Here is a 21542-nt window from a genome sequence, read left to right on the forward strand (position 1 = left end):
TGATCTGATCACAATGTTTGAGCACTTTCCATCGGAAACGGAACTCTTTGATAATGGGCTCTTCAATCAGACCAAAACATGGCAAAGTCTAATGGCTGAAAGCTGATGCTAGACAAAAATAAGACTTGATATAAGGTGCAAATTGTAAATAGCAAGGTTAATTAACCAGTGGAACAACTTATCTTAAGATGTTTTAGATTCCTTACTACTGACCACTTTTAAATTTAGACTGGAGATCTTCCTAAAAGAAATGCTTTAGTTTCAAACAAGAATTTGCTTAGTAATGTCCTACAGGCCTTGTTAGACAGCTCAGATGAAGCAGGAGTTGGAAACCTATGGCCCACAGACCAGATCCGTCCCAGGAAGGGGTCCTAATCTGGCTCTCAAAGGTCTGATCCAGCACAGGGGAATTAGTGGCACAGTTGTGTTCTGCTGCCCATCTCTGCAGCAGTCCCCTTTGCAGTACCCAGGGGCTGGGTATCTACAGTGAGGGTGAATGCAGCAGCTAGCGGTGCAGGTGGGGGCGAGAAGTGGAAAAGGGACAGGGGGTGGAGACTTGTGGTTGCAGGGCTGTCTGGGTTGCAGGCTTAGGCGTGCACTGTCAAAATTGGCTACCAATCCCTGGGCTAGAGGATCACAAGTAGTCTCATCTGGCTTCATAATCTATGAATCTACATTAGTTGTAAATTATGCTTGAAGCTGAAACAAGAAAAATTGAAAGTGAAATGACTTTTCATTTCTTTTCTCTATTTTGCCATTGCAAGAAGAAAATAGAAACTCCAAAAATGAGCAACAGTCTGAACTCAACTGTTTCTATTTTATAAAAGTAGAAAGGTATGTTAAATAATGCAGCTATTGCTGTTTGTTTATTAAACCTTCCATTCCAACTTCATGGCTTGGTACTGCCCAACTTTTTATTTATTGTTTCTCAGACATTAGATAGCCATCAAACAGGAGATAGCACCCTTCTTCTGGAAAGCCTAGAGTAAAGAAAAGAATGAACTCCCAGCAGCGAGGACTACTGGCTTACAGTAGGGAGTTGGCATGTTATTTTTATTAAATTAAACATTAATGCTTATGTTTGACACCTCACCTATGCTTATAGAATGCAAGAGGAAACACAGGTGTTCATGAATTAAAGGGCTGCTTTTCTGTAGAATCATTTGGACTGAGTTCCTGTTGTGAACAGGGTTTCTAACCACCACAGAAACCTCTGGGATCTCTTCACAGGAGGTACACACTGCATGGGTTTAGGGGCCTTCTTTCAACAGATCAGGGAGTTTTACTGTTTTTCCATGCATGCTTCTTTATCATTTCATCTTCCATTCTTTTCCCCAATCTGAAATTGGGCCTGTAATAATTTGTGAGCATAACCTCCTATCCCTCAGCTACGACCCCTCTGTGGAAGTCAAGTCCTGGTAGCTTGGTTTCATTAGAGCCATGGGACCAGGGATAAAGTAAGAAACCAGGGCCCCTGCCAAGCATGCAATACTGAGGCAACAGCTTATGTTTTGTTTCTTACTGGAACAAACACTTCAACACTTCCTTGGGAGATGAAGGAAACAAGGTCAAGACATATCACTATTGTTACAGTGTTAATACATTCTTCCTAAACAGTACACACACTGCTCTTATAAACTTAATTTAATTTGGGACTCTCTTCAATTTACTTACATACTAACAGCTTTCATGATTCCATTTTACATTAATGCATATTTTCAGAATCTAGATTATCATTTATACAAAACAAAACCAACTGAAAGATCCTTTTCACATTCGTTACCCTAAGTTATGAAGAAAGGCTGATTTTTTGATGGGAGAGAGCATCAGCATGATCTAGCATTTCCTGTAGTTGAAGGATTGGGAATTTTGCTTGTTTTTCAAACCATTTGGCTACAGTGAGAAGCTGCAGCTCCTGGAACGCACGTCCAACAAACTGAAGCCCAATTGGCAAGCCTTTCTCTGAAAGTGCAGTAGGAATGCTTACAGCTGGCAGCCCTGAGAAAAGACAGAATTATTAAACATCATGCATGCAAGATTGGCTATAAAACAAACCATATATTAGGACTTATTAGAAAAAGTAACTTCAAAAAAGAACCAAAGCAGAACTTGGGGAAGGTGGGTGGCAGAGAGAACAACGACGACTAGAATAAAAACACTTGCATCAATTAACCAAGTTTATATGTATTCAGAAGCTTGTATATTTTAAGGTAATAGGATAAGAACTGTTGATTCATGTAAGTTAGGAGTTTTCAACCTTTTTGGGTCAGTGTACCCCCAGCCGCTGGTAGAGAAGGCAGGAGTCCCCCAGTGACTGGGGTGGGGTGGGGTTCTCCTGCGGCCGACTAACAAGCGTGCTGGTGGCGTGGCGGTGCCTGCTGCTCAGTACCCACCAAGGCCATCCCAAGTACCCCCAGGGGTGCATGTACCCCCAGTTGAAAACCCCTGATCTAAGTCAATATAAGCCCACAACTTAAGATGACAAGTTGATTACAAGTAAGATGACAACTTGATTAAGCTGGAGCTTCCTGTGCAAAGGCGGTGGGGGAAGCTGGAGCTTCCTGTGCAACGGCAACTGGCAGGAGGTTATAGGCTCTAACCATTTTTCCCCAGCAATCTACTTAAGTAGTTCATCTACTCACCCGACATGTTTGCAGCCTGTGTAAAAATATCATCCTGTGCACTGCGGGTTCTATTGTCTTCTTTGATGAACTCCATGTAAGGAACTGCATCTCTCAGAGTGGTGGGAGTGAGCAGAACGTCAACACCACTACTGAAGACGTTCACAAAGTCATTGGCAATGAGACGCCTCACTTTTTGGGCCTTGATAAAATATTTCTCATAGTTCCTAGAAACAAATATTGTCACTCTTGTTAGAGATCCAATTTGTGAAGACCCAGAACCTAATTCCTCAGCTGCTATGGAAAAAACAAGCCCAACATTTTCTTGAGCTGCAGGACTGAATTTTCAATAGAGCACATAATCACTCATCAAAATGACATGCTAGTGTTTCACCAATAACAGTAAAGCATGTTGTTAAAAAAAGCCATGAAAGAGATGGAGAAGGGACAGTTGTGTGAGGGAAGGAGGAAGAAATGGAGAAACATAGCTAGAGAAGGCTATGAAGCAAAGAGAAACCCAGTGGAAGATGGGAGACTAGCATCAAAATCGGCTCCCTTTGCTTGACCCCTAAGTATCCACCAAATGTTACTGCGTGATAGAACAGTGATGACTGAAAAAAAGCAGACAGCTAAAACAGAAGTACAGTTCAGGATAATCACCATTTACGATTCAATCCAGCATTTCCATCAAGCATATGAACAGTCCCATTACCTCAACGGAGCTACTCACATGCTTAAAGCTATTCACATGTTTGTGTGTTCTATGGATTTGATCTTTTTTTTTTTTTTTTAACATTTCACAGAGAAGTTAAACACAACTCCTTACCCAAACATTCCTTATTCATTTTTATATGTAAATAGTACTTTAAGTTGAACAGTTTATATGTTTGTTGTCTACTTCTGTAAACTTTTGAGCCAGAAACCCCACCCCCAGATAACTATATGATTATGATTCCTGCTACTCCACATGCAGCGCTGCCCTCAATTTAGGGTGTTAGGCAGCTGATATTTAGGATCTTGTTTGCAAAATCACTGAACATCCAAAACTCAAAACCAAACACCCATAGGTATGCAAAAATAAGCAAATATATCATAAATGGACAGATATTGCAGTGCCACCGTGTCCGCATCTATAACGGTCCAGATTATACAAAACCCACAATTGTCACACGATCAATCTGAAGAACTGATTTTTTGGAGTTGTAATGAAAATGATTTGAATGCTTTGTAATTTTTCAAGGCTTTATAAAAATACTGAGATAGAAACTAGAACTTAATTCTCAAAAATGATGGTAGACTACAAGTTCTAGTAGAGTCTATGTCTTGGGTGATCAGTTATATTGTAGAAGATAGCTATCTTTTTCACAGTTATTTGTGAAATTGTCCTAGGCACAATATGGGAAAAGCAGTTCATGAAAATACTAAACATTTTCAGAAGTCATAAGAATATAGAAACACATCAGCCTCATGCAGTCACTGGCTAGTATTTTTTTTAACTAGGTTTCACATATACCTGAAAATATTTTATAACTTGAATATATCAAAGAATAAACATCTGACTCCTACAATTTCTTACAAGAAAGTGTTTTTAACCACGGACTCTATTCTTAATAAGTCATTTACTGTAGCTTGTAACACAGTGGCAAGACTGCCCCCTGTTTAGTTTTAGTGGAAGTCAGTCCTGTTTTCCTTTACCCAAAGTGATCTATACAGGTAGTTAAGCATTCAGTCTAAAATAACGAAAGATGGTCCAGACAAACTTAAATCAGGAGGACTGAACTGGGCACACAAAGCGAATATACTGACAGATATTTCTTGGGAGCTGGCTTCAAATACTGATTGATAACATCTGTCTTAAAGACACAGGTTTTAGCAGCTCTACAAGATTCAGTCAGCAGCAATATTCTTCTGGAACATTTATTTTGAGACTGAGTACACAGCTAAATTATCCTGCTTGGTATCCAACAGGAGGAAGGCAGAGAGGGTAGAAGTCTTACCAAGAAAATTTTCCACAATAGTTGTAAATAAAGATAGAAATTAAAAGTGAGAATTAAAACTATCCCCTCTGAATTTTCACAGCAGTTTTTCAAAGCCAGATTTGGAAATTATATGACTTCACAAAATAAGTGAGCTCATTTGATCACACAGAACAATTCTTTCCTCTTTACAATTGGAAGGATAAAAGGGAAAGGCAAGAGATGTATATAAATTGAGTACCATTTCTTAAAGATTTCTGTGGGAGGTGCCAATGACACAGACCAAACCATTTCTATGCATCGAGGGCTTTAGCTAAATTAAATTGGCTTTGTTCTGAAGGCCACATTACATTTAATTGTATACTTAGGTTCCATTTGGATGTCGATGGCATACCACTGACTAGATTTTTGCATAATTTAACTGAAGGTTGCCAATAATGTCAGATGAAAGAAATCACAAAGTTGTTCGACCTTGCTAAATTAAAAAAGGCTTCCAGCTAAGAGCAAAGGAAAACATCATTTCTACCTATTAATAACTGTTAACAGCTAAAGCAATACAAAAAACTATTGTCTTAGTAACATAGAAAAGTCTGCCCCACACAAGCAGTTTTGTCATCTGGGCCGAGTACAGACATTCAAAAGGCCCGAGCCTGAATCAATTCAAGCTTTGCAGGTTAGTCTAACCTGTGTAGATTGAACCAGCAAGCAAGTGAACAGACATTCACTTTTGATTCTGGAAATGCAGCCACATGCCTGCAGTGGCCCAGGCCAGAAGCCGGGGGGGGCGCAAGGGAAGCTGAGCTGAGGAGGGGGCACCACCAGGCCCCAGCAAGCTGGGTATGATTGGGGAGGAGTTTAAACCCCCATGATGGCCTACACGATCCCCAGTCAAGGTGTGCCTGGAGGGGGAAGGGAGAAGTAGCCCCTGTTAGGCATTTTTCCCCCCCCTCCCTCCCGCCGCTTGAGCAGTGCCAGCCTCAGCAGCAGCCTGAAGTGAATGGGGAGATGAAGTATGGTTTAATTCCCCCACTCCCTCCCATGTGCCACCGGTACAGACCGCAGCCAGGGGCGCAGTGGCCCTTATCAGGCATTTTGCTCCGCTCACCATTCAAGTGGTGGAGGGCATGGCCAGCCCCAGTAGCAGCCAGAAGCAAACGGCCGGGGGGGGGGGTGGCCTTTCAGGCTGCTGCCAGGGCTGGCCTCGCCCCCCAATGCTTGAGCAGCTGGGGGCAGGGGGGATGCCCAACAGGGGCTGCTATGCCCCCACTAGGCAGATGGGATCCCCCAGGGGAAATAAACCCCCTCCCTGCCCCCTTTGCCTTAGGGAGCCATGCTGGGCCAGCATCTGGCCATGCCCCTCAACTTACTCTGGCTAAGGAGCAGAGCCCTACTCTCTGGAGCAGACAGCACAGCCCAGTCCAACGCTGGAGAGCATGCTGGGATGCTGGGGGACTCTGATTTAACTTAAACCAGGAAGGGGTCTGGGACAGAAGTTCCATAAATCAGTTAAGTCTAATACTACATTCAATCAGATTTGTCTTAAACCAGTTTTGACCATTGTGAAACTGGTTTATGTACACTAAGCTTCTGTTCTGTTACAGGTTTAAACTAGTTTCTGATCACTTAAAACCAGTTTATGTGAAACTTCAGTCCCTAGCCCTGCTATAAACAAATATATTAACTTTGAAGATTTAAGCTTTAAAATGTGCTGAACTTACTGCTTCAGCAAAAAGTAGTTTCCTGATAGAATTCTTCCCCTTACAACATCATTAAACCCTTCTCGTCGTGTTGCAGCATACATGCTTTCTGTTGACTTGTCCATATTGGAACGGTGTCCTAAAAATAAACCACCAGTGATTTGGAAATAAACCCTAGAAGCCATGAAAACTGTTAAACAATAGTGACAGTAAGGCAGAGCTGAAGTAACATGCAATTAATTTTTCATGGAACCAAACCCAAAGCTTTTATATTTATTAAAAGCTATTAACGTATATTAAAAGCTAAAATATATTAACCAAACTTCAGCACTGGACTTCCACTTTTAAAGACCAGGTGGCACCTACTATACAGGATATGTTTACAGGATACTGTATGGTTCACAGATCCTCAGTCTAGCCCTCTGCACACTAGCTCCTAAACCAGAAGTACTGTAGCTACGTTTGGAGAAACAGAGCTAAATGTCAGGTTCAAACACGACTGCTGCTTCTGACTTGGAATGGTTTTGTGCCTTGTGTGGCATGTCATGCTTGTGTCATGGAATGGATCTAACTCTTACTCCTGCTCTTCAGTTTGACATGGAGAAAGCTGCCTCTTTTTTTTTCCCTGTCCTTGACTTGACTTAAAATTATTTTTGTAACACTGGCAGATCATCCTCCAGTTCATTTTGAGCAAAGATTAACACTGGAGTTGAACAGTGCACTACTCCACAAGTAAAACTGAGACAGCAATCTTCTCCAACTAAAAATTGACTTATTCATCTGAAAGCTTTGATTCTAAGCCAACTGAAGTTAACAGGACTTCCTAGGGAAGTGGTGCTGGCTCCTACCCTGGGGATCTTTAAGAAGAGGCTTGATGACTACCTGGCTGGACTCATTTGAGTCCAGTCTTTTCTCCCGCCCAGGCGGGGGGGGTCGGACTTGAAGATCTACAAGGTCCTTTCCGACCCTACTTCTATGATTCTATGATTAACAAAGACTTCAACAGACTTTGGATCAGAGTCTAATCTTTCCAGAACTTAAAGCACACCCCCAAAAAATTGAGGACCAAAGACTGTACTGGCATAAGCAGTGCAATTCCAATTATTTTAGTGGAGATGTACTTGCTCATGGGACTTTCTTATGAGTTTGGCCAATTACACTCTTCTGGAACTATTGAACAGGTGTGCAGAGAAGATCTGAATTTAGTTCAAAATTTTATTTGCATGTGTTTATAAGTTGGTAATGGCTATATTATCCCATAGTGGTTTAGAGTACACACACATCATTTAAGTATAAAACAAAATCCAGATAGGTATTAGACTGTGAATACCATAAAATTAAGGCCTGCGATTTAAAGAAAAGCAAACCATAACTAAAAGGAAGGAAAGCACAGTATGTCTTGCAACTGTTTTGTGCAAGTGAAACATTTGAGGCAATTAATGTAACTTTTCTATTCCCTGCAAACCAGATCACCATTAGGTAGAAACTTAAAGATAGAGCACCAGATCTCTTGAAAATCCTAACTCATTTTAAGGCAGTGTAGACTATGTCTTCCTTTAGTGAATGACCAGCTTCAGAACAGAGTAAAAATAAATATTCTGTTCAACTGTATCACACATCCCCGTAATACCATAAACAAGTGATAAACAAAGAAGCTAATTCAGGAAACTATTTTGTTCATATTTACTAGCATAGGTTTTTTTCAGCACACATTTACAGAAACAGTAACTTAAGTGTTAGAGAGAGTGGCATTCTATGGGGCATTGGTGACAACAGGCATGGTAAAGATGCTGTAATTCACGGCTGCCTAAATGGTGTCCTACGGGGTTAGACTGCAGCCCATAGGGTTCATTAGTGCAATTGCTGAAGCTGCTGCACTGACAGCTCTGTAAATCAAGGGTGAATCCTGATGCTAAGCCCTCTTGCTTGCCACTGATTTTGGACTTTTCGGTTACTGCAGGTAACTAACTAACTGGTGGCATGGGAAACTAGAGCGGGGAGGGGGAGAATATGGGAAGTGGATTCAGCCACAAGCTGCCACCCTGCTGCCAAAAGTGAGCTATCTGGCCCACAGAACCAAATACATTGGACAACCTTGCTTTAATTAAATCCATGAATACAACAAAGAGGTTAATTTAATTGAGGGCAGCATGTTCCTTGCAGTCGGCAATGACTAAGCTGAGTGAGCCACTAGCTAGATGGGAAAACTTTGTGTATCAATAAGCTGAAAACTTCCATAGATTACATCATCTGCACAGATTTCAACTATAACTACACTATGAGACTGCTGCCACTTTAAGTACAGTGGCTGAGCCACCTGGTATAGACCCAGCTATGCCAGTAGAGGGAATGTTTCCACCAAGGAAAGTTACACCAGCTCTTCTAAATGGCAGAACCCTTCTGCTCTGTCTATGCCAAGTGTTTTGCTAGCATAGCTGTATTAGCTACAGGAGATATTCTTGTAAGATTCCATATCTGACATAGCTATACCATTCAAATCAGTAAGATAAAGCCCATGTGAAAGAGTATAATGTATAGCATCTCACCAAATAAAAAGGCAGAATGTTTAGGTCAGTGGTTTCCAAACTGTGGGCTGCAACCCCAAATGAGGTTGCAACATCAGCAGATGGAATTGCAGTATGGTGCTCTCTCCCACCCCAGGTCCCACCTGCTGGGCTGCAGAGGCCTGGGGGAAGGGCAGCAGGGCAGGGAAACCCAAGCCTGCAGCAGGCAGCCTGCATCCTCTCCCCACCCCAGGACTCCCACAGCTTCTGCTCAGGCTGTGCCACCCGTGGGGGAGGGGACAGAGGTGGGGAGCCACACTCTGTGCTCTGGCCTCAGCAGCTGCTGCTTCCTGTGGGCAGCAGCTGGGGCTCAGGTGCTGCTGAGGTGGTGGACAGGAGGGCTGCAAGTTGGGAGTAAGGGGCCATACTGAGGAAATGGGGTTATGCTGAGGAAAAGTTTGGGAAGCACTGGTTTAGGTACATACTGAACACATTGTACCTTTAAAACTTCAATTTCTGAAACAAAAAAAATCTACTTTTCTGCTAGAAACAGATATCCAATAAGGGCTTCACAGCTTTTGGGTTATCTAGTCACAATGCAGGTGACCTCAGTTTCCACTGATTCATTCCAGCTTTCTTCTAAGACAGGGTTTTTACTTTACAGTGCCTTTGGATCACACGACTCTCCAAACATTTAACTATATACTACACAGTTGTTAACAATTTCCAGGCCACTTAAAACTTTCTTACTCTCATACCAAGTGGTATGGAGTCATGTTTTCAGAGGAAGGAGGACTTACCGTATTCCAGTCCATCAAATCTGGCCATATTTGATGCAACTTCTGCTGTGCACAGCACATGATAGCAGACAATAGAATAACAAGTGTGTGGTAGGCTCACTTCAATTACTCTAGCACCTGCATTCTCAAAGAGGTCAGCAGCTTTCGACCAGACTGCCAGAGTTTCACTAGACAACCCAGGTATGCGGTATTCCTTGGAGGAGAACAAAAGCCAGGAGATTAATTCTATGCATAAATATATTTTTGGATAGTTTTACATGGGTTTACTTTCAGTGGTTCTTATGCAAGCAGCATTATGGGATATACTATTTGATGCAAATACTTTTAAATGATCTTTTAAAATATTTATTATAGACAACTGTCTCTGCGGTGTGTTGGCTATCAAATACATACATGATTCATATATTTTAAAACCATTATGATCACTTCTCCTAACTGCTTGTATAGACAGAGATGACAATTACCCTCAGGTGATTCTTGCTGCAGGTCTTGAATTACCAGATGAGTAGCTGCCTATTTATCTTTCTTTCGACAGGGACCATGGTGCACTGCCCTGCATTCATGAACAGTTCGATTTAAATTTTAATCCATGATGCCAGGAACTGTACAGGTGACATTACATGAACAGAAAACATTCAAAAAGCATTTTGGCAAGTGTTATGCCTAGGGCCCCTGGCACTTGTTTATGTAATGGCAAGATGGGATCTGATCCCCCATCTCAATAATAACACCTCCTGCTATACCACCTATGTATAGCAGAAGGCATGATTGCTGGGATCAGGGATTAGATCCCATCTCGCCATTACTGCTTGCCAGTGAAGAAGGATCATAAGCCTGGGCTCCCCCTGCACTGGAAAACTGAAAGGAGCGCCCACAGCAAGTCCAGCAAAGCTGATAATCAGCTGATAGTTTGCTCTAGCCCCATCAGAGACTCAAACCAGCTCCAGTACACTCTGGGGCCAGGGCTGACAATCAGCTGATTCTCACCTAGGCTTCTGACAGCACTAGGGCCAGTTCCAGTCTCCAGTGTAGCGAGCTGACAATAAATTAATTGTTGGTGCTGGCTGGGACAGCTCCAAGTCCAATTCTAAACTGGGGCCGTCTGGGCAGGGCTGACAATCAGGTGACCTCAGTTTCCATGGATTAGTGGAATTAGCTGATTGTCAAAACCCAGCACCCTGCTGGGGCACAAGAGAATCAGAGACTTGGGGGTGGGGGGAGCTGAAGGGCTTCCCCTCTGGGGACTTTAAACTCCACCAGAAGCCTCTGATCCTCGACACACTGGCAGCCTAGCCAGACTTATGGGTGCCCCTTAAATCTGCCTGGGTGGTAGGAACTAGAGACTGGTTACCCTCTCTCTACTGTCTGGGTCTGAAGACCCATGGAGTTTTAAAAAGCATGGCTGTGGCTCATGGCGCAGGGCATAAGCTCCTGGCTCCTCAGCTGCCCATGCCTCACAGGTGAGAACAGTTAAAATATTACCTTTGGTATTCCTACACAGAGCTTGCTGACATCTATGACACCTGAAGCAGCACCTGCAGCTATGAAGCAGGGAGCTCCCAGCTAATGCTTCCACAAGTGCCTTGGGAACTTAAAAAAGTGGGTGCGTAGCTGGGAACCCCAGGTGCATGACTGATTTTAAGAAGTCAGATATGCAAGGAGCCTGACATCAAGGAGATGCTTCCCGATTCCAGGCTCACGGCGCCCCCCCCACTTCTGGCTCTGGGGATGCAGCAGGGACACCTACTGCTGCCCCCAAGCAGGTAAAGGACAGCTGTGTCCTGGACTCTGGGGCTTCTCCATGCCAGAACTGAATGCTCTGCTGAGCACTGGGAGCTGTCTTGGGTCAGCCCTGACATGCTATGTGTTCAACTTAAAGTATGATGCAAACAAGCCATGAAGATGTTACACAATATATGTGGAATATCTTTGTGGCATGTTTTCTATATTATCACACCATAAATTGGCCTTAATTCTTGGCTGGATTACTGTATGGTATGATTAACACCTTAATCATAACCCAAACATAAAATGTGCCAGGGCCTCAAGTCAAAAAGTACTGAAGAACAGTCTAATAAATATTGGTGTTGAGACTGTGTTAACTATTGGTGATAAGATTCAGCTTTGTGTATGTTCTTAAAAAGCAGTCTAAGATAACCAGCCTAGTTGTTCTAAGATTTGGGTGTACAATTTAATGAAAAAAGGTGTGGGGCTACTCTCTGAATCAGCTGTTCTAACTGCCCATGTACACAATATCTTACTCTGAGGTAGAAGTAAACTGACCCATGATAACTTACCTCTCTTTTACTGAGGGCTAGGCTCAGTAAAGGAAGGACATCCAGTAAAGCCTCTCCCTCTTTTAGAGCACAGTGAATTGTTTGTATGTCAATAGCCTAAGTTACTTAGCTGAATTATCCATTTTGTGGACGCCCATTGTTGTTTTAACTATAAGTTCAATGTCTCAGTAGTTTTTCCTTCTTAAGAAAAATCTCTCACATCACACAAAGGTTTGTACTATTAGGATATATATTAAAAACCCTTCTTTTAGATTACTAGGCACCATTTTAGATTACTAAAATCCAAATGTTAACATCCTACGTGAAGTAAATTAGATGCCTATTTCATATAGACTGGACAACAAGCTGATCTGTGGCATGTTGGTTATTCAAAACTGGTTCACTTGTTCTAGCACAATGCTTGAAAACAAGTGGAAGGGGAAGAGGAAGAGTCTTAGTCAAATAGCCATCCCCTACAAAGCACAGTCAAAGTAACACACATTCACACACTTTTCTGCTAGTAAATGATTAATTAAAAATATACCAAACTTCAATTCTTAGCCTATCTGGTGATAACTCTTTTAACCACAAAATTATTCAACTCTGTGGACTTGAAACCATGAAGCTTATTATCAATTCTAATAAACAGGGCAAGTTTCTCTTTGTATCCTTAATAGGACCATATACATCATTTGCTTTGCTTTCCTCTGCACCGCAAAATTTCTTTAATATTTTGCCTTATTATAGCACTTTCCAGTCAAGTATTCCAGAGTTTTCCACAATGTCCCATCATTCCTCTGTGACAAGTATTTTTACACTAAAGGTACCAAAAGAAGAGTGACTTGCCTGCAGTAAAAAATTCAGTGGTAAAACTAAGGAGTTCAGGCTCCCGATCTTCTTTTGTCATTTCTAGACAATGCCCCTCTAACAACTGGACAGAACTTTTGAGAAAGTATCAATGCCCCAGCTTAGCCACCTGAAGAGGCTGACACTAAGCAAGAAGATAGAAATCCTTTTACTCCCAGAGGCTGCATATACAGCAGATTTAAGCCTGTAGATTAAGTAAACAGGATATAAAGGTATGAATCCTGACCCTGGTATGAATCCCCACTCTGGTATGGATCCCCACCCCTGCTCTTTCAAAACATGAAAACAGTTAAAATATTACCTTTGGTATTCCTATGCAGAGCTTGCTGACATCTACGACATTGGGTAATTCAAATGGGTTAAAGGGGTCTTGCACTGTGGTAGAGTCTTTAGGATCGTGCCCAGCAAGCACACCTGAAATGTGAAATAGGTTTCAAAAGGTACAGGAAAGAAAATACAATAGGGACTACTTGAATTCACAGGTTTTTGAGACAAATTGCATAAGACATGTACACTAGTAATACCTAACACAGTTGCAGCATCATCCACACATCTGGTTAAAATCCCTGGTACGTCCATGGAGTTCACTAGAGGAATGAGACCATGGCGAGACACCAATCCATAGGTTGGTTTTAAACCTACTACTCCACAGTGAGCAGCTGGGTTTCTGGTGGATCCTCCTGTATCTGATCCCAAAGCCCTATGATGTAAACAGAATTATTAACAGAATTGACTACTGTAGAACACATCCAAAGTGTATCTGTTGTTAAAGTCACAAACCTCTAGATGTGATTTTTCTACACAAAGGTCATGTACAGACACGGTGTTTGAAGTGCTCTAAACAGCAAAGATAAAGATGTGCACATGCTTTCAAAGAGCGCTTTCAAAAAAGTGACCCTTGGAAAAAAAAAGAAAAAAAAAGGAAGGTCTTTCAAGGGCTTCCCTTTGTAGCACTTTCTGAAATGTCCCTACATTCTAGCAGTCTTCTGGTATTCCACAGTGGAAGCGGGGGGTAGACAGCCAACGAATACTCTCCTGTGCATTTGACTGTCCTCAGGACCCTCTGAAGACCAGAAGCTAAGAGGTATGCACAGTTCCCTGTTCACCAGGCCCTTGGCTAAACAGCAGTCCTGCTATGTGCCTTCCTGGCCATTTTGAAGCTCTCTGGGAATGGGGGAGAGGAAGTAGGGTGGCCTGCACATTTGCATGGTGCTGAAACAGAAGCATGCCAGGGTTGAGAGCACTTCAAATGTATATCTGTCCATACTCAAAGAGAAAATATTTAAAGCACATCCTTTTTATGCATTCAGGCCCCATTTATTCTGCCCTACCTTTCCACTCTTTAGCTTGAACCAGGAGCTTTTAGTTTATAGCAAAATATTTATAAGCACTTACCCTTTAATACAATAAGGTCCAATACCTATTAAAGATTATGGCACTATTTTTTGTTTTCCAAGATTACAATGGCACAAGGTCTTAAGTTTCCATTAGTCAAACTCACACCTGCAATAATACCACATTTTTTGTACATTCAGAAGGAAAACCACAGCTGAACTTTTTTAAAACAAAAAATGCTGCTGTTAAAAATCAAAATGTTTTGTAAAAATAAAAAGTTTATTCCAATGAAATCTTTTATTGTTTTAAGAAACTTAAAAAGGAAGAAAAGTATCATTTTTAACTGAAATCTGTCTTTATTGGATTTTTCCAAAAAAATTTGTAAAAAGGTCAATTTCAGATGAAAAAGTTCCTTCTTGTTTTTGAAAAATTGTTTCACTAGTTCAAATTTTTCAGTCCATTTTTCCAATGAATTTATCTTTTTTTCCCCACAAACTGGATTTGTACACGAACTCTAATTTTTCATGTTATATGGCATGATACTGCCTAAAAGAAATTGGTTTCAGAGTAAACTGGAGTAAAAAAACCCAAATCCTCTTATAGTCTCCATAAATATATCTTCATTTGAGATCTTATTTTTTTCTTCAACTTAGAATCAGAAAATCTAGGATGACTTGTATTCAAAAGGGATACAGTAAGCTCAAATGTCTTCTGATTGAAAAATATAGCTGGAGTGTTCATTATACAGATGACCTAGCATTTCTAAAAGCCCTGCAAAAAATGTTCTTTATATCTTCCACCTGTACTGATACTAACAGAAATCTGAGTTTAAAATTGTTCACACATTTTTATTTCTTGCAAATAACAGCTCATTAGTGTATGCAGTTAAGAACATTGTTAAAACACTTTTTGAAGTCATAACCAACTAAAATTGGGTTTTTAAAGAAACTCTTTTTGAATGCATTTTTCTGAAAGGTAACTTTTAAGTATCTATGTAGTTCAAACCATTTCAGTAAATCTGAGATCTGAAAGTTATTAGTCCCCAAATCCTATAAATTTGCCTGAATTATAGGTAGTCCTGCCATATAAATTAACTCTGGGAGAAAAGAATATTACACTCCTAGAGATGAGAGCTTTTATATGGCAGGGTTTTTTGTGCCGATTCAGCTAGCTGATATATCACTGATTGTAGGATACTTTTTAAAAGAGCAGGTATGGATGATAACAGTAAATTTCCCTCTTCCATAAATTTATTTCAGGCAATCCAAAATGTTCATACCACTATGCTGATTAAGATTTAGAAGGAAATGTCTTAAATCTATCCATACAAAATCACTTTCCTTTTGTGTTATGCCTTATATCCTGAACACCACAGAGGTACTGAAACTAATTATTGAATAGAAGTGCTAATAATTGTCCAGTTTCAAAAAGAAACACTATCTGCCCTCGGGTATGCAATATGAACTAGATTATCAGAAGCGCCTAAAATTAAGCTTGGAGGAGAAGTACTACATGAGTATGGTGCAGTTAATTAAAACAACATCTAAAGAGCTTCTTACGCAAAGCATGTGAAAGATGATACAGCAGCAGCGCTACCTCCTGAGCTTCCTCCTGCTATCAGCCAACTGGAGTCTTCATTCTCAAGATGGGAGTTCTGCCCACACTTTTCCTTGTACTGTCTTGAATAACTCCATGGGTTTCTAACTGGTCCAAATATCCCATCAGTGCTCCCAGATCTGATGTAAGAGATTAGGATAGTTTAAACACAGACAACTGTAGAGCAGCAATGGATTATACACTGAGAAAAATACAGTGACTACAACCACTCCTTAACCCTAATTACTCCTTAACCCTCAGTGATAACTAACGTTTCAGTTGCAGGTTGGAGTTTGCTTGGTTACCAGAAAAAGCAATTTTTTTTCAAAGAGAGTGAATACTACTTAATCAACCATCTCAGTAGCATCCTATTGTTTACAGGTGATACAATGGCTAGCTCACTCTTTTCTTAGAAACAGATGGATACACACCATAATGAAATAAATATCCAGTGAAGTTCACAGAAATAGCCATTGTGTAGCTATAGCCACCCATGGTAAATATTTGCTTTCCTTATTTTCTGAATATGCATAAATTATTTATTAAGGATGAGGGAGGTGTTAGAGTAGACACTGTGTAGTCACACAATAATGTGCAAATATTTGTTAATAATGTTAAATATAACTCACCCCATAGCAAATTCATCTAGGTTTGTTTTTCCTATAAGCACAGCACCCTGATCCAATAATTTTTGAACTACAGTAGCACTGTAAGGAGGAATATAACCTGAAAAACAATTAGATCAGTTAAGAGACTGTCTGGTGCCATCTGGATAAATTTTAGTAACTAGACCTCCAAACAGTTCTAAGTAGCCATTATCTCTGCATGGCAACTGTCACTATACAATTCCAGGAACCCTCAAAATAGTGAAGTTTATCATCAATAAATTCTGATCAATCACAAACAGGGAATGAGTATTAGACAGAATGCTGACTTATTTCCTAGCATCTTTCTTTCCTGCCCTCCAAGACTGATTGATTTGTGCAGCTAAATTCAAACTACATTTGGTCATGCTGTGATGAGAACCAGACCTATTACAACAGAATTTAACATGGTGGTTGCCACTAGTTAACTGATGGAATATCGTTAATCAGTATGGACAGATATTTTTTTTTGAGAATGAAGTCAGCACAGAGCAGTCTAAACCTTGAGCTTCTCAGACGTGCTGTCTTCCATCACTCAAAGCTGCCTGGGAGGCATGCCAAAGGAAAGGCATCTGAAATAACTTGACACTCCTGTAAAATCCATTTTTTTCTTCTATTGTTAGAAAAATAAAATAAAATAGTAGAATTTCTTCCCTAGCCACCCTCAAAATATTTTTAAGTTTCACTTGTGCTTCTGTCAAGATTTTTTTCTATAATCAGCTTCATTCTTTCTGCCGTGCTAATTAATGAATTTTCCATTTGTGTTGGCTTCTCAAAGCAACAGAAAAATGATATTTTTTTTTAAATTCTATTTTTAATTGTGCTTTTTCTAAGCAAACAACACAAAGCTATGGGAATTGTCATGTTTATACATGAAGATTAATGATCAAAATCAGGAATGCAGAGAGCAGAATTCAAAACTAAGACAACATCAATTTAAAAGACAGCTATTTAGTTCAAGGACCAGGATCAAAAATTCTGGAAGAACAAACTAGAAACTGTATTTGAGTTCTGCTATATAGTACAAATCAACAAACAAAAGTGAAGAGTGAAGAATACTGGCAACCTGAACATAACTTGGAACAAAATGTAACCTATTGTTAAAATTACAGTCTGTTGGCTAGAGTTAGTACTGGATGACCTTATTTGTCAAACAGTTACAATTTCAGGAGCAACATATATAAAAAGTGAAAACTGTCTGTAAACCCAGAAAAGGCAAGGATGACTGCAGTGTCCGAAACTACGTCAAGATTTTTTTTTAAATGACTAGGTTTCAGCTACACTGTGCTTCATAGAAGTTTTAGAGAAAAGGACCAGAGCTTTAGAGAAAAGAACCAGAACTGGTTTTGCCTCTACTTTACCTTTTAGCATGTTTGATGCGCATGTTGTTTCAATGCCAGCTGTGCTAAAGTTGTCTTTTACTGCAACAGGAATTCCATCTAAATCCCCCAGTGATTGACCTATAATAACAAGAGGTATAACAGCACCACAACATAAATCTAAATATTAAGAAGGGTTTAGTCATCCCTTTTTATTTTCCACTTCTGTTTTGTTTTTTATTAGGATTTAGGAATTATTTCGATCATCAAATGAATGCTTTTAAAGTTATATTTTCACAAAGTTTCAACTCTGTTCTTAAGTGTTTTGTTGCCCAAGCCAGATTTGTCCTAAAACTGCTTAGGTTCTGTAAAATGTCATCAGCCCGCTACTAAGAGAGCTGCTTCCAAAATAGGTTAGCTAGCCCAAAAAAGTGCCTTCCCCACAAGGCATGACTATATAATGCTTGTATCAATCTGAAATCCATGCCATTCCCACCCAGGAAAGGAGTCGAGGCTGCCTGCCTGATGTGCCCAGCAAGTGAAACCATAGCAAAAAGAAAACCATAGCAAGAAGAAGAATCTGTCCAAGGTGACTTGACAATTAATCATCAAAGGAAGAATCTTTAAGGAGACAAATGTATTCGAGTTACATCTCCTCTACAGCAGTTTGCCAAAGGGGTTGAATAACAGAAACTGTCAGCTACAAAAAAGAAAAACCACATCAGAATGAATTCTCCTTTTCTCCCCGTTCTCCAAGCAGGGACATACAGGAAATGTACCTCAAAGTGTTGGGAGAACTCCATCAACAACAGGAGACCACAGCTTCATAAAAATCACCTCTAGTATGATTTTTTTTTTAACATTTAAAACTAAATTAGGCTGGGAGTTGTTTTGTCTTCCCGTGTTGATGGGGCTACAAAGTAAAGGTTATTATGCCCCACTAGCTCTAATAACTGCTGCTGCCAATGTGAACTGAGCTGCTGAAGAATGGGTGGACATTAAGCAGCAGTACAGCTCAGCAAATAGAGCTGACCTTTATGTGCAGCCTCCACGTGAAGGAAGCTAAATGATTTTGAGTAGTTTTTGTTCTGGGGCACCACAATGAGCACACCAGTGAATAAATATGCTTGCTGTGCAACCAGTGGTCTCCACAGAGCATTTAGCCTGAATAGGTACTGTTGCTGTCTAATACAACCAAGTCAAACAAACAGTAACTTTCCTTTTTTATGCAAGCTGCTAAATCTGACAGAAAGTACTATACCCACTACAGTCAAACAAAAACTTTTGAGGAGGTATAACAAATATAGGCAAGCTAATTTACCTCTCCTATATCTCTTCTCAGATTCTTCAGCCTGCCTTAATGCAGTATCTTCTGTTACAGTGATGTAAGCATTAAGAAATTTGGTGGTTTTGACAAGAGACAAACATCGTTGACAAAGTTCTGTTGGACTCACTCGGCCTTCCTTTAGTGCTGTAGACACCTGAAAGGGAATTTTTCATTTTCAAGTGTTAAGAACCTAGTCACAAAAACCAGTTAGATCTGCAGTTTCATTTAAGTTTCTAAAACTAATTTTTTCCACCTTCTACTTGAGGATAAATACAGCTTTGGTGTGTAGCATGTACATGATGGAAAAACAGCCTTGGCTAATCAAGCACTCTGCAAACTTTTGCCTAAGTTTCTCAAATGGTTTCATCTTCAGCCTGCAACACCACCATTTTGGTCAATGCCTGAACAACTTCTGAACTAGAGGTACACCAATACATCGGTCCAATATCAGATAGGCACTGATATAAAGAAAATTATTGTATTAGAAGTCAGCCTGATGTGGCCGATAATTTGGCCAATAAATGCCTGCGTGTGTGTGTATGCGCAGCCGCAGTGCAGCATGCAGGCAGCAAGGAGCACAGCTTGGCAGCTTGGAGAGCTAAGTGCAGCTAGTAAGTCTGTTGTGGAGGGGCAGATCAATACCCCCCAGTGAGGCAGGGGCTAGGGCAGGTGCTGCTCAGCCACAGTGGGCACCAAATCACAGCTTGTCCAGGGGAGTGTGGGGGCGCTCTCCTCCTGCTGCATGCACCCCAGGTGGGCATGGGGGAGGAAGCATGTGCCCCTGAACTGTGTGTGGGGGGCCAGCAGCTGCAGGCTGGTGCCAGGGCTGCACTGGGCATTTCCTGGTGCATGGGGGCTGCACCTGGAGTAGGCAGTGGTGGCACTGAGCAGGGAGCTATAGTGAAATTTGGGTGGCTGCAGCCCTCCCCTGTAGCCACCCTCCCAGTGCCATCTCCGCCCACCCCGAGCACAGCCCTGGCCCAACACTTCCCCCACCCACATGCTGGGAAGATCTCAGCACAGCCCCAGTCCCAACCCAGAGCTTCAGCCCCCCCCACCCCTCCCTGCACATATCCAGGGGGCACATGCTCTCCCCCCATGCCCTCTTGAGGTGCATGCAGCCGTAGAAGCTGCCCCTTGAGGTGCATGCAGCCGTAGAAGCTGCCCCTCACTCTGTACCCCTGGACGAGCCGTCCTGCACCCAGCCCCTGCCCCACTCCTTCCCTCACTGCAAGGGCCTTGATCTGCCCCTCCCCCCATTCCCTTCCACCACAAGAGACTTACCAGCTGGACACTGCTCTTCAAGCTGCAGGGCTGTGTATTGGAAATTGGATCAGTATCAGCCAATATGCCTCCTTTAAAAAATTGCCTATCGGTATCAGCCCCCAAAATCTCTATTGATGCACCCCTATTCTGATGCACCCACACAGATCTAATGTGGCAACCTGTCCTGCATGCATTTATCATAAAAACATAGGAAAGTAGGTCTGGAAAGGACTTCAAGAGGTCCATTTAATCCAGTCCCCTGCTCAAGGATCTAAACTGGTGGCACTCAACCTTCACCTTGCAGGCTGGATCCAGCCCAGGACGCCGTATACTCCAGTCCGGGGGGGCTTCCCAAGGGTCCAGAAATTTGGTGGAATACTAAAGCCGTGGCAATTCATGTTGTCTCTGCTCCCCCACTGCCACACTTCCAGGCCTGTGGGGAGCCCTGCAGGCCAGACAACATAGGCCAACACACCAGATCCTGTTGCTCTGCGGCCTGATTCAGGGTGGGGGTGAAGCAGTGAGTTCCTCTGCAGCTGTATCCAGCATGTGGGGCTGGGCCAGTGTGAGTGGCCAGAAGGTAGAGCCCCCATGCTCATCCCCCTGCCTGTGGGCCAGATCCAGCCCATGGAGCCATGTCACCCAGCCTGCGTGGCTCCTGCAGCTCCAAAAATCTGGTAGTAGGTGGCAGCATTAATTGCCACTTCCCTACTGCTAAATTTCCAGACTGGGCAGCGTGACCAAGAAGGCTGAGCCCCCTGCTCCAAACCTTCCCCCACAGGAGTGTCTGTCCAAGGTGGAGCTGGCCAGCTGGCAACCCGCCTCTGGCACTGCGCCCGCTACCTCTGCAGCTTCTGGAGTCTCCAACCTCCCTCCAGGGTTGCCAGGTCTTAAATATGAAATGATCACATTGGGAGCTCAAAAATGATATTTGCTGAAAAACAATTGTACACTGAAAAAATATGCAAGTAAGTATGCTGCAAATAAGTCTTGTTCTTATTTACTTTATATTGCTCACTGTAAGATGCCAGCAAGTGAATGAGTGAGAACTGGGTCACTGAAGTTGATGTATTTCTTTATTTTGAGGCAAGCAGCCATAAGCCAGCCTTGACAGCAAGCCCTGAACTCAGGTCAGATTCCCTGAGAGTGACTTGGATTTTGCATTTGCTGCATCACTGAGCTGCCTCAAAAGTTATGCGACATTTTGAACGCTTTTACTGCTCTTGATCGCACAAGGGGTGAAATTACTGTTACAAATACAATAGTTATCGCACACCGGGCAACACTGGCTCCCCCCAGCATCCCCACCCCCCC

The 21542-nt window shown here is 41.9% G+C and overlaps 1 protein-coding gene across 1 annotated transcript in view; it reads right to left on the minus strand.

The window, feature by feature from the left end:
* Positions 1-1582: 1582 nt before the first annotated feature.
* Positions 1583-21542, minus strand: part of QRSL1 (glutaminyl-tRNA synthase (glutamine-hydrolyzing)-like 1) — a 25223-nt gene continuing 5263 nt past the window's right edge. The window contains exons 2-11 of the mRNA XM_019520145.1: positions 18957-19116; positions 17678-17776; positions 16302-16398; positions 15636-15812; positions 13266-13441; positions 13043-13155; positions 9599-9791; positions 6316-6433; positions 2643-2848; positions 1583-1998 (exon numbers count right to left, since the gene is read on the minus strand). Of these exons, the coding sequence (XP_019375690.1) occupies positions 1790-1998; positions 2643-2848; positions 6316-6433; positions 9599-9791; positions 13043-13155; positions 13266-13441; positions 15636-15812; positions 16302-16398; positions 17678-17776; positions 18957-19116 (1548 nt within the window). The 3' untranslated portion in view covers positions 1583-1789. The remainder of the gene's footprint in view (positions 1999-2642; positions 2849-6315; positions 6434-9598; positions 9792-13042; positions 13156-13265; positions 13442-15635; positions 15813-16301; positions 16399-17677; positions 17777-18956; positions 19117-21542) is intronic.

This window comes from Gavialis gangeticus, unplaced genomic scaffold, assembly GCF_001723915.1.
Source record: "Gavialis gangeticus isolate Ggan-Ray unplaced genomic scaffold, GavGan_comp1, whole genome shotgun sequence".
Classification (NCBI taxonomy): domain Eukaryota; kingdom Metazoa; phylum Chordata; order Crocodylia; family Gavialidae; genus Gavialis; species Gavialis gangeticus.